The following is a 13,468-nucleotide window of genomic DNA, read 5'->3' as shown; positions in this document are numbered from 1 at the left end:
ATGATTAATTTATATTGTTTAACCGGGGTGATTATGATAAATGAGATTAATTAAGAGTAACATGACCATTCTTGGTGTTTAAAAAGGGAAGATGATAATGCATTGAGTAATTTCTCTCCAGTTATATGTCATTGTCTGTCTGTTGATATGTTTAAATACATGTGACCGCGTCGCATGGTTGATTCGCGAGCGGGGTAATAGATGCATCTATGGTTCGTGCTGCTCGACCTTCGGCAGTGCACAATTTAGTCTNCTTTTTTTTTTGTATATTCAATTTTTTATTTTTCTGCACCGCCCACCCCGCAAAACCAACTCTATTTTTTTGTTTTACTTTTTTTTTATAATTTTAATTTTCTGTTTTATATTTTTTTCGTTTTTCTGCACCATCCACCCACCCCAAATTCCCCCCCCCCCCCTCCCAACTCCACCCATGAAATATTTGTCAACATACATATTTTAAGGTAAAAGCTTTTTTTTATGCAATATAAGCATGATTCTAAAACATGGGTCAAGTTGAGCGGGTTGGGTTATGACCCATTGTTTAGCCCATCTTGACCCAGCCCATCTTAACCCAAATACACTTTGGGCTGGGTTGGGCAATAACCCATTTATTGACGTAACCCATCTTGACCTGCCCAAATTCAACCCAACCTTCCCATTTGCCACCCGCCACCCCTACCAGGGACTGTCATCATCATATCAAAATCACAGTGGAAATTGCGGCGACACCGATAATTTAGTCAAGTCAGTATTACACGTGTCAACAAGAATTGTTACTCTAATGACTCCTCTTCTAAACTAACTCCTCGTTTTTTGCTGTAGTATCGTCACTCATTGTCATGTTCATTACAGAAAGATACGCTTTTAATAGTTTACCTTATCTTCTATGTACCTAGTTATTTATATAATTTGGACTTTTTAGTATTCGACTTGTTTTCGAGATGGATCAATTGGATTCATTTCGAGATGACAATTGGGACCTAATCGATATTAACAGTTTCTTAGATGAACCTCCTTTTGATTTCTACTGGAACGATCATACGCTGAACCAGAGGTATTTTGATTTATACCGTTAATCATTAACTGAACCGTGTTAATTGACTGTTACTTAGATATTTTTGAGAAGTAAAGTTGTCTAGGATACTGGGTAACATCTTGATGGTAGGGGTAACGTCCCCACTCTTGAAATTACACTGAATTTTTTTTTTGTTAGAGCGAAGAAAGTTTATGACTTATTTTTCTTTTGATAGGGAAGACCTGAATTAGTTCTGTAAATTCATTATTTTCACCATTAAAGACTTGGTATGTCTGTTTCTAACAAAGTATGTGCCGTTTGCTTCAATTTTTTGAGGAAGTGTTTCTTTTTTTTTTTTTTTTTGCAAAAACCATTTGTAACAAAGGCATATCGAATAGATATATATATATATCCTTTTGAGTTTCATTATTTGTTACTTATATCAACAAAAAAAATGCTTTCCTTATCTTGTTGATTGTTGGTTGCAGGAATGTCACAGAACTTGAAACAGAATGCTCTAGGAAGAGGTATTTATTCAACTTATCTGACTGCAGTATTTCTTGTTTCTTTCTATTTACCTTCTTTTGTTCTTGAGATGGTCAAGCTTTGGTGTGATGATCTTGAGGGTGTAAGTTCAGAGTAAAACCGTGAAGTTGAGTTGACTTAGTTTAAGAGCTTCAGTATATAATAAGCAAAAGCATACTTTTTATTAGTAATTTCTTTCACTTAGTCAATTATGATAATGCAGTCTAATTCGATAGGAATTCTCCGTATTACCCTGAATGAACTCTATCAGTTGTCCTTTTAGCTTTGGCTTTTGATAGTTATGACTTATATCATGCCGCTATATAACTGATTGGAGTTATAGATTGATTAAAAACCAACCTTTTCCACCTTCCGCACCTATTTTAATGAAAAAAAGTTAAGTAGTTGAATCTTATTCAGTGGCCAAAGTAGTTACACTTGAGTAAACGTGTACTTGGGTAACATTTACTGTTCAGTTTCTTAAAGTTAATAAGCTGAAGGGCCAATTTGCAACAAGTGGATAGTCTCTTCTGCATTTGGTCAATTGCTACCCTCCGCGTAGACGCTTGTAAAGAAAGTCTCACTGAATATGCAGTTTTACTATAGGAATCAATTCTGATATCTGAATTAGCACTAAAAGCTAACTGTATACTAGTATAGTGCCTCTCTCTTGTGAGAACTGCCTTTCAGTAAATATTACTCCTTATATATGAGCACTCTATGTAAAGGAACTTTATCTCTTATTTATGCTTGATATTTCTTCTCCACAAAGTGGATGTTAGTTGACCTGTAAAAGGATTTAGAGCCCGTTTGGATTAGCTGATTTGAAGTAGCTGATAAGTATTGATAATAAGTTGCTGCAATATTTGATAAAAAAGTGCTGATAAGCTATTTTTCTATCAAATTGACTTAAATAACCTTAGAACTTTTTACACTTATAAGGGCGTAATTTCTTTAAAATTTTAGATTCCAGATCGATTCAAATACAAAATATTCTATTTGTCATTCTATTTTAAATACAATTGTGCTTAGATAAGATAATTTTTACGATTAACGTAATTTATTTTATGATAAGCATATAATCATAGCTTATAATAATTAATAAATTGACAAAAGTTCTCAGTAAAAAATAAACCTAAATAGGACAAAATATTTGAAGAGAAACAAACACTATCTTCATCGTCACAACACTTAGAAAGCAATTCACAAAAAAATTGATATGTCCTTATTTATTACATACAGTTCAAAGATTAATACACAATCATATAGATATAAATATGCAAAGGAATAGAGAATTTGCTTATCTTAAATAGTCAACGAGAATTGCAGAATTGAAGGGGGGGGGGGGGGGGGTAGGGATTAGGTTGAAAAAAATACTTGAGACAGTGAGTATCGATGTAGGAGTTTTGTTCTAAAACAGAATATTTTAAGGATAAAATAGTAAAAATCTTGGTCAAACTTAAAATGCTTATAAGCTAAAAATTCATAAGCTGGGGGTGACCAGCTTATGGCTTTTGGCTTATTTTTTACTTATAAGCACTTTTAACTTTACCAAACGCATAGATAAGCCGAAAAATGTTTATAAGCTAGTTTGACTAGCTTATAAGCTTAGCCAAACACCCTCTTAATAAATAAGCAGTTACGTGTTTGGGTACAAGTGCTGAAATTGATAATAAGTTATTGCAGTATTTGATAAAAAGTGCTGATAAGCTCTTTTTCTGTTAAAATGACTTGAATAACCTTAGAACTGTTTATACTTATAAGGGCGTAATTTCTTTAAAATTTTAGATTCCAGATCAATTCAAATTCAAAATATTCTATTTGTCATTTTATTTTAAATACAACTGTGCTTAGATAAGATAATCTTTATGATAAATATAATTTATTTTATGATAAGCATATAATCATAAGTTATAATAATTAATAAATTGACAAAAATTCCTCAGTGAAAATAAACCTAAATAGGACAAAATATTTGAAGAGACACAAACAATGTCTTTCATCACCACAACACTTAGAAAGCAATACACCAAAAATTTGATATGTCCTCATTTATTACATACAATTCAAATATTAATACACAATCACATAGATATAAATATGCAAAGGAAGAGAGAATTTGCTTATCTAAATAGTCAATGAGAAAAGGTCCTGAGTTCAATTCTACTTCATCACAATTTTTAACCACAAAGGCTCTCTCAAATATTTGCAAAAGAAAAATGTGCTAGTTGAGGTTTGAACCTTTGACCTTGTGAGAAAGCACAGGAGAAATGATATTATTGATGTATTAACATATGTTACAATGAGCCCTATATATACACACACATAACATGTCCTACTCCTAATATATATTGGATTAAGGTTATTTATTTACTCCTATTTACATGACTATTCTAACACTCCCCCTCAAGCTGGTGCATATAAATCATATGTACCGAGCTTGTTACATATGTAGTTAATACGAGGACCAGTGAGGGACTTGGTGAAAATATCTGCAAGCTGATCATTCGACTTCACAAACTTTGTAGCAATATCTCCCGAGAGTATCTTTTCTCTAACAAAGTGACAGTCAATCTCAATGTGTTTAGTTCTCTCATGGAACACTGGATTTGACGCAATATGAAGAGCAGCTTGATTATCACACACAAGTCCCATCTGACCAATCTCACCAAATTTCAACTCCTTGAGCAACTGTTTGATCCAAATTAGCTCACATGTCGCCATAGCCATCGCTCGATATTCTGCTTCTGCACTAGACCGAGCAACCACATTCTGTTTCTTGCTCTTCCAGGACACCAAATTTCCTCTTACCAAGACACAATATCCAGACGTAGAACGTCTATCAGAAGGTGATCCTGCCCAATCAGCATCTGAGTATCCAACGATCTGCTCATGGCCTCGACCCTCAAACAATAAACCTTTGCCTGGAGCTGATTTTATATACCGAAGAATGCGAACAACTGCATCCCAATGACTATCACACGGAGAATCCATAAACTGACTCACAACACTCACAGAAAAGGAAATGTCAGGTCTTGTCACTGTAAGGTAATTTAATTTACCAACCAACCGTCTATATCTTGCAGGATCGCTAAGAGGCTCCCCCTGTCCTGGCATAAGTTTAGAATTCGGATCCATCGGAGTGTCAACCGGTCTACAACCTGTCATTCCTGTCTCTTCAAGAATATCTAAGGCATACTTTCGTTGTGAGATCACAACACCTGAGCTAGACTGAGCGACCTCAATACCCAGAAAATACTTTAGTTTGCCCAGATCCTTAGTCTGAAAGTGTTGCAAGAGATGTTGCTTCAATTTAGTAATACCATCCTGGTCATTGCCGGTAATAACAATGTCGTCAACATAGACCACCAGATAAATACAGAGACTCGAGGCAGAATGCCGATAGAATACAGAGTGATCAGCTTCACTCTGAATCATGCCAAATTCTCGAATAACTGTGCTGAACTTACCAAACCAGGCTCGAGGAGACTGCTTTAGACCATAAAGTGACCGACGCAAGCGACATACAAGGCCACGAGACTCCCCCTGAGCAACAAACCCAGGTGGTTGCTCCATATAAACTTCATCCTCAAGGTCACCGTGTAAAAAAGCATTCTTAATGTCCAGCTGATAGAGGGGCCAATGGCGAACAGCAGCCATGGATAGAAAAAGGCGGACTGATGCTATCTTAGCCACAGGAGAGAAGGTATCACTGTAATCGAGCCCAAATATCTGAGTATATCCTTTGGCAACAAGACGAGCCTTAAGACGATCAACCTTACCATCCGGACCAACCTTGACTGCATACACCCAACGACAACCAACAGTAGATTTACCTGAAGGAAGAGGGACGAGCTCCCAAGTACCACTCGTATGTAAAGCAGACATCTCGTCAATCATAGCCTGTCGCCATCCTGGATGAGACAATGCTTCACCTGTAGACTTAGGGATGGAAACAGAGGACAAAGAAGATAGAAAAGCATAATAGGGTGATGACAAACGATGATAACTCAAACCGACATAATGGGGATTAGGATTAAGGGTGGCCCGTATACCTTTCCGAAGTGCAATCGGTTGATTAAGAGGAGACAAGTCCGCAGTATTAGCAGGGTCAGGTGCAGGACGTGAATCAGCTGGACCTGATGCTGGGCGCGGACGACGATGATATGTCAAAAGTGGTGTTCCTGTGGCAGGGAGTCTAGGAGGAGCCACACTAGACTCCTCAACGGTTGGAATGGATAAGACTTCTATAGCGGAAGGTGAAGGAGGAGCTATAGGAGACTCGGGTAAGACTTCTGTGGCGGAAGGTGAAGGAGGAGCTATAGTAGACTCCTTAAAGGTCGGTATAGGTAAGACCTCAGATATATCAAGGGGGTCAGAAAGGTCAGAAGAGGTAAAGAAAGGTTTAGACTCAAAAAATGTGACGTCAGAGGACATAAAGTACCTACGAAGATCAAGTGAGTAACAACGATATCCCTTCTGAACACGAGAATAACCAAGGAAGACACACTTGAGAGCACGAGGAGCTAACTTATCTTTCCCAGGGGCTAGGTTATGAACGAAACAAGTGCTCCCAAAAACACGAGGGGGAACAGAGTATACGGGTGATTGGGGAAACAATACTGCATACGGTATCTGATTCTGGATGGGAGAGGAAGGCATCCGATTAACTAAATAACAAGCTGTGAGAACTGCATCGCCCCAAAAACGCAGCGGAACATGAGATTCAATGAGAAGTGTGCGAGCAGTCTCAATGATGTGCCTATTCTTTCTCTCTGCAACCCCATTTTGCTGAGGGGTATAAGGACAAGAGGTCTGATGAATAATTCCTTGAGAAGTCATAAACTGCTGAAATTGAGAGGATAAATATTCTAAGGCATTATCACTGCGAAAAGTGCGAATGGAAACACCAAATTGATTTTTAATTTCAGCACAAAAATTCTGGAATATAGAAAACAACTCAGAACGATCTTTCATTAAGAAAATCCAAGTACATCTTGAATGATCATCAATAAAACTAACAAAATAACGAAATCCCAAGGTTGAACTGACTCTACTAGGACCCCATATATCAGAGTGAACTAAAGAAAAAATAGACTCTGCGTGACTCTCAATACTACGAGGATAGGAGGCTCGGGTATGTTTCCCGAGCTGACATGACTCACACTCTAATGTGGATAAACTAGACAAACCAGGCACCATCTTCTGAAGCTTGGATAAGCTTGGATGTCCTAAACGTTTGTGAATTAGGTCCGGAGGATCTGTAACTAGACATGCCTTGGAGGATTTTAGGGAGTTAAGGTAGTAAAGCCCTTCTGATTCAAGTCCTGTTCCAATCGTCTGCCCTGTACTGCGGTCCTGCATAATAAAAGAATCATCAATAAAATATATACCACAATGGAGGGCACGAGTCAAACGACTAACAGATGCAAGATTAAAAGGACAGCCAGGGACATAGAGAACGGAATCTAGAGTGACAGAGGGTAGGGGATTCGCTTGTCCAACTCCTTTTGCTTTGGTTTGAGACCCATTGGCTAAAGTAACAGTGGGAAGAGACTGTGAATACGCAATATTTGACAAAAGTGATTTATTACCAGAGATATGATCAGAAGCGGCTGAGTCCACAACCCATTGTCCAGGAGGACTAGACTGGGAAACACAAGCAAAAGAATTACCAGCAACAGAAGTATTAGTCTGAGCAACAGAAGCTACTTGTGGAGATGTCTGCTTACTTGCTCGATACTGAAGGAACTCATTATACTCCCCTTCAGATAAAGAAAATCCCTGGTTACCTGTAGTCTCAGTCTGAGCAACATAAGCATTTTTGGTTGGGCGGCCATGTAAAGAATAGCATACATCACGAGTGTGTCCAAGTTTATGACAATAGGAGCACTTGGGTCTAGATCTTCCAAAACGACCTCCTCCTCGTCTATTCTCCATAGTATGAGATGCCCGATTGTCCACTGATTGGGATACGAGGACAGATGAGTCAAGTGTCTGTGATGAGCTCACTGGGTGACTAGGTGCTGCAGCAAGGCGAAGTAATCGAGAGAATAATTCATCAACTGTGGGGACGGTTGGACTAGCCAAAATCTGGTCACGTACTGAATCAAGGTCATTAGGGAGTCCAGCGAGTGTAAGAACTAGAAACATCTTCTGTCGTTGCTCTTGTTGTTTTTCAATACTAGCAGAAACTGGCATCAACGTCTCAAATTCTTCCATGACTGCCTGAACTTGTCCCAAGTAAGTAGACATATCTAATTCCTGTTTCTTCAAGCTTGTCATTCGCGATATTACATCATAGAAACGAGATATGTCATTAGTGTATAGATTACGAGCCTTTTCCCAAACTAAATAACATGTCTGGAATGGACGGAACAAGGGCATCAACTTGGAATCAATAGATCGCCACAGGATACTACATAACGGAGCATCGACCTTTTCCCACTGTGTTTTGGCCTTTTCATCACCTTCGCTAGCCTTTTTTGTTAAATGATCTTGAACTCCTTGACCTTTACACCACAACTCGACAGATGAAGCCCAATCTAAGTAGTTTGAACCTCCCATTAAAGGTTCTGAGGTAATCATAACACCGGAACTGCCAGAACCCGGGTTTCTAGACCCGAAAGCATCGACTCCCAAAGACATGGTTGGATTATCACCAAATAACAAAAAGAATCAACTGAAAATTCTCTGAAACAGATGAAGAAAACACTGTGTTTGCCGGAAAAGTACTGTAGCTGCCGGAAAAATCAGTGTAGTCGCCGGAAAAACTCAAAGTGGTCGGAATCAAACGAAAACAGGATGGGTAGGGTCGGAATTGCTGTGCGACCAGGCTGTCCTGAAGAAGCTCGGCCAAAAAATGGCCGGAAGAGGCCTCACGCGCCGGCGCGTGACGACGGAGACTCGCCGGAAAAGTATTTTCCGGCGGCGCGTGAGGGCGCGTGGGAGAGGTTCTGCCGGAGAAATTTTTGTGGTTTGGTCGCCGGAAGCTGATCTATCTCGTGGTGGTGTTGGTTTTTGCACAACACCGACGGATATTGAGTTTTTTCTTGCGGACATTGCTGTTTTGTCCGGAAAAAAAGGGTTTTTTTTTTTTCTTTCCCGGAGTCGCTGGAATTTATGCACAGCGATAAATATCTCACGATAGCTCTGATACCATGTGAGAAAGCACAGGAGAAATTATATTATTGATGTATTAACATATGTTACAATGAGCCCTATATATATACACACATAACATGTCCTACTCCTAATATATATTGGATTAGGGTTATTTATTTACTCCTATTTACATGACTATTCTAACAGACCTCAGAGAAAAATAAAACACATAACCGACACGCCAAGACACAACTTATATCAAGTAGTGTTATTTTCTCCTAGTTATCCGTTTCCGTACAATATTAATACATATATTTAGTAAAAAAAAATCCGACGAAGCGGTGTCGCGTGACACCGCTTCGGTAAGCGTGCATCCGCCCCTGATTATTTGGTTCTTAAACAGGGCTCGTAGCAATCCGTGCAGCAAACAGGGGAGTAAAGCTTGCCGAGAGAGACTAAGAAGAGAAAAATTGAATGACAGGTACCGTCATGCTTAGATGATTATTATTTTTATGTTTCTTCAGAGATGGTTTCTTTTATAGATTGCCTCTACACATTGATACCACATATTATAAAGCAGGAATATAGTTTATTGATAAATTTTGAGTAGATTATTACTTTTACGGGGTTTGTCAGTCTTGATGCTTCCCGCCCTCTTCTACATGTGGCTGAAGGAGTGCAAAAGAAAATTGAAGACTATTTCATTTTTATTAGGTTATACCTGTGAATGTGAAATGTAGAGGGAACTTCTCTTGGCATATCAATTACTTAGCTGATTAGTTTCAGAATGTGTTTTTTTAGGTTTAGAATGAGTTCGACTCAAGTGAACCTTTTTAGAATTTAAATAAATTTATTTGAAACTCGACTAATGCTTCATGTAGGTTCTCGGAGCTATGCTCCGTGTTGGAACCTGGGAGACCTGTGAAAACAGACAAAATTGCCATACTTGACGACGCCATTCGAATGCTAAACCAACTGAAGACTGAATCCGACGAATACCAAGAGATGAACCAAAAGCTTTTGGAAGAGATCAGAACTCTAAAGGTTAGATATGATGTTTTCTATGTTAGTGATGCTAAGATGTTAAAACTAGGTTAATTTAACTGGTAAAGTTTGCCACTTATATTCTTGCTAGTAACTCTGGACACCCCTAATCTATCTTATGAAAACTAGTAATGCATCTTGAACACTTCAATTCATATCTATGCTGGATAGTGCATTGTACGCAATCTTTATTTCGCCCATGAACAGGCAGAGAAGATTGAACTTGGGGAAGAGAAACTCTCGTTGAAGGCAGACAAGGGGAGGATAGAGCAGCATTTGAAAGCTTTAATTGATTTCCCACCGAGTTTTATCCCAACCCATATAACAGGATATCAGATGGCGCAAAATAAAATGGCAGTTTTCCCTAGTTATGGCTTTGTGCCTATGTGGCAGTATCTACCTCCAGCTTCCCAGGATACATCTCAAGATCATGAATTCATGCCTCCTGTTGCTTAATCTTTGGCATTTTCCATTTCATTCTTTAAATATGGCTAACTTGCTAATCTTATTTCACCTTCTTACTCCTTGTTCTATTTTCACCATTATCTTGATTTTTTTGTTTGAGCACAACTACATGTATGATCAAATGGTCAAAACTAGATCAACATTGGATTTTTTGTTTGAGCACAATTTGATCTTTGGTTTTTGTTGCTCATATTATCTAGCATGGAAGTTTTAACTGTAGAATAAAAATCAAAGTCATTGCAGATCCATTTCTATAGCTAAGTCCAGCAGAAGTGTTACATTTAACTGATTGTAGGATCTGACAGTTACAGACTAACAAATGGTTTCTGCCTTGTTCAGATCCTAAAATCTGACAAGGCAGATTTGCCTCCAATCCCTGTTGCATAATAGTGAACTGTGTAGTCCTTCACAGTAGTTTCCCTATACCTCGCAGGATTATCTTCTGATAACAACTCCTTAATTGGTCCATAAACTCTCGATGATAATGAGTGACCGGTGGTGAAAAAACAGGCCACTGATACTCTTGGACCAACACGACTTGCCAGAACTCTGTGTGCAACGCTCGTGAACTTGTCATTTGATATGAGCTAGAAATTTTTCAACAAAACGAAGTTAGCACATTTCATCTTCTATCCATATATATTATTCAAGAATACAATTACGAGAATAATTCGTCATAGGTAACTTACCTGTAAAAGATCACCAATATTTACTACTAGAGCACCAGAAACAGGAGGAACATCAACCCAGTAATTGTCATGAAGAACCTGAAGGCCTCCAATGTGATCCTGTAGCAGTAATGTGAGGAAGTCACTGTCTTCATGCTTGCTAGTTCCAAGAGTTAGTTCTGGCTCGGGGCAAGCCGGGTAATAATGGTACAAAACAGCAAGCCCTTCTGAACAGCCAATGTCATTCATATAGCTCGGCTTGAGGCCAAGCGCCTCAGAGAGTAATTCAAATAAAGAACGACCCAACTTCTTTACTTGCTCCGAGTACTCAATCAGAATGTCCCTGCAGGAAAATAATGTATCAGTTCATTAATTTTACTTAGATATCCAAGATGCTAAATTGACAATTTCCTTTACACTTATTCTAGAGATTAGGTAACAAATGATTTTCTAGCGGACAAAATTTTCTGGGCAATCATACTCCAGTACTGATGTACAGAAATGATATAATTATGAGATTCAAAGTTCTGTCTGCCGCTTCAAGGAGATGCATATAAGTAGGGGTAGCAAACAGGTTGGATATGAGTTTGATCGAAAATGGGTAACGTAAAAACGGATAAATTATCTGACTCGACCCATATTTAATAGGGATAGAAAAAGTGTTAACCAACGGATAATCATATGATTACTTTTGGAAGAATTCCTAATCTCTCAAACTTGAGCAACCCCTAATTTGAGTCTTTGCAAATGTAAATGTTACACTCAATGATTATCTATTTTTTAAGTGGATAATATGGATCTTATCCATATTTGATCCATTTTTAAAAAGTTCATTATCCAACTCATATTTTAGTTTATAATATGAGTGGATAACTGTTTTTTCTAACCACAATATATGGGTATCCTCGGTGACTATGCGTTTTGACTTTTCAAAAAAAAATTCAAGAAAGTATGAGTGGAAGTAAAAGTTAGACCAGTAAATACCTACCTGCAAGCCTCTGGCAATTCATCAGCAGTAGGAGGGTTTGGAGCCATGCTGCAATTAGTAGTGTCCCTCCAATTAGCTGATGCAGCTCCAAACAGATCAAAATTACTATTATGCACCACTCTTTTCGAGTTGTCACGAGTATACCATCGTTTCTTCACTTCAGTATCTTGCTCATAAAACCTCCTAACACCATTCAACATTTCTTCTAAAACACTTTTTGGGATTCCATGATTAACCACTTGAAAGAAACCCCACACTTGAGATGCATCGCGGATTTTTTCAACTATCGCGCTACGTTTAATTGGATCTTTACTGATGTCATCTAAGTCTATAACAGGAATGTTGAATTGGGATTTCTCAGGATCATTGGATGCCACAAAATATGCATCTTCTGGTGTATAGAAAATTCTTGGGACTTTTGTAACTCCTGCATCAACTAGTCCTTTAACACCAGCTTTTGTGTTATCAAAAGCTATTAATTCACTTGTCCTGTCATAGCCGTTTTCACCAATTTTCATTTTTTTGCTAGGGAAATCAAAGTTCCAACGGAAGATCAGATAGGAATTGTACTACTAAATGAGAAAAGACTTTCTCCGGTGTTTTATTCTATCAAGTGGAAATACGGGACCAATATTGTGAGGTTCAAATCTCTCATATCGGAAATGGTACACCATAATCAATCTACTACTACTTCTTTTAATACGTAATTCATTATGAAAGTACATTTAAAGTTCTTTAGATAATAGTTTATCATAATAATTACTATTAATTTATATTTTACAGTTAAATGGGAAATTGTTACTCCAAATGATACACTACTGTTATTTTAGGACGTGGAAAGGGAAAAGGTAAATACCTATGCATATTAGGGTTTTCTAACATAATTTATCATTTGACAATGCATAAGTTAAATGATTGGGTTGTGTGCTGATGCAGCAGGGTAAGGTTGTAGCTTATGCTTCTAGACAACTAAGAAAGCACGAGAAGAATTATCCGACCCACGATTTAGAGTTAGCCGCAGTGATTCATGCACTAAAGATGTGGAGACACTACTTGTATGGCATTCATGTTGATATTTGTACGGATCATAAGAGCCTCCCGTATATCTTCAAGCAAAAGGAATTGAATTTACGTCAAAGGAGATGGTTGGAGCTACTTAAAGATTATGGCATTAATATTTTATACCATCCGGGAAAGGCGAACGTGGTAGCCGCCCTCAGCCGTAGATCTATGGGTAGCCTGTCATATTAACAGCCAGAAAAGAGGGGAATAGCCTATGAGATTCATCAGCTAGCTAGTCTTGGAGTTCGGTTACTGGACTCAGGTGATATTGGAATTACTATTCAGGATACGACAACATCCTCTTTAGTAACTGAAGTAAAGGAACGCAGTACGAGGATCCTGTGTTAGTTCATTATAGGGATACCACCCCTCAGAAGGAGAAGACACCATTTGAAATTACACAAGATGGGGTCCTCAAATATCGAGGACGATTATATGTCCCTAATGTAGGAGGGCTGCGTCGACAGGTTATGGGAGAAGCTCACTATTCTCGTTATTTTATCCATCCAGGAGCGACAAAGATGTATCATGATATCAGGGAAGTATATTGGTGGGGCGGAATGAAAAAGGATATAGCGGAGTTTGATGCTTAGTATC

General features: G+C 38.2%; 2 protein-coding genes across 2 annotated transcripts; one reads left to right on the top strand and one right to left on the bottom strand.

The window, feature by feature from the left end:
• Window positions 1-847: 847 nt before the first annotated feature.
• LOC109220171 (transcription factor bHLH104-like) lies at window positions 848-10,209 on the top strand. Its single transcript, XM_019384634.1, has 5 exons — window positions 848-1,054; window positions 1,504-1,542; window positions 9,048-9,125; window positions 9,526-9,688; window positions 9,896-10,209. The coding sequence occupies exons 1-5, from the start codon at window positions 942-944 to the stop codon at window positions 10,142-10,144; spliced, it is 642 nt and encodes a 213-aa protein (XP_019240179.1). The 5' UTR covers window positions 848-941; the 3' UTR covers window positions 10,145-10,209.
• Window positions 10,210-10,375: 166 nt separating this feature from the next.
• Window positions 10,376-12,435, bottom strand: LOC109220170 (1-aminocyclopropane-1-carboxylate oxidase homolog 1-like). The gene is made up of 3 exons (XM_019384633.1): window positions 11,810-12,435; window positions 10,843-11,164; window positions 10,376-10,740 (listed from the first exon to the last, which is right to left on the bottom strand). The coding sequence occupies exons 1-3, from the start codon at window positions 12,325-12,327 to the stop codon at window positions 10,489-10,491; spliced, it is 1,092 nt and encodes a 363-aa protein (XP_019240178.1). The 5' UTR covers window positions 12,328-12,435; the 3' UTR covers window positions 10,376-10,488.
• Between the last annotated feature and the right edge of the window lie 1,033 nt (window positions 12,436-13,468).

Source organism: Nicotiana attenuata, unplaced genomic scaffold, assembly GCF_001879085.1.
Source record: "Nicotiana attenuata strain UT unplaced genomic scaffold, NIATTr2, whole genome shotgun sequence".
Lineage (NCBI taxonomy): Eukaryota > Viridiplantae > Streptophyta > Magnoliopsida > Solanales > Solanaceae > Nicotiana > Nicotiana attenuata.
Note: the sequence above shows the minus strand (reverse complement) of the source record. Positions and strands in the feature narration are given on the sequence as shown.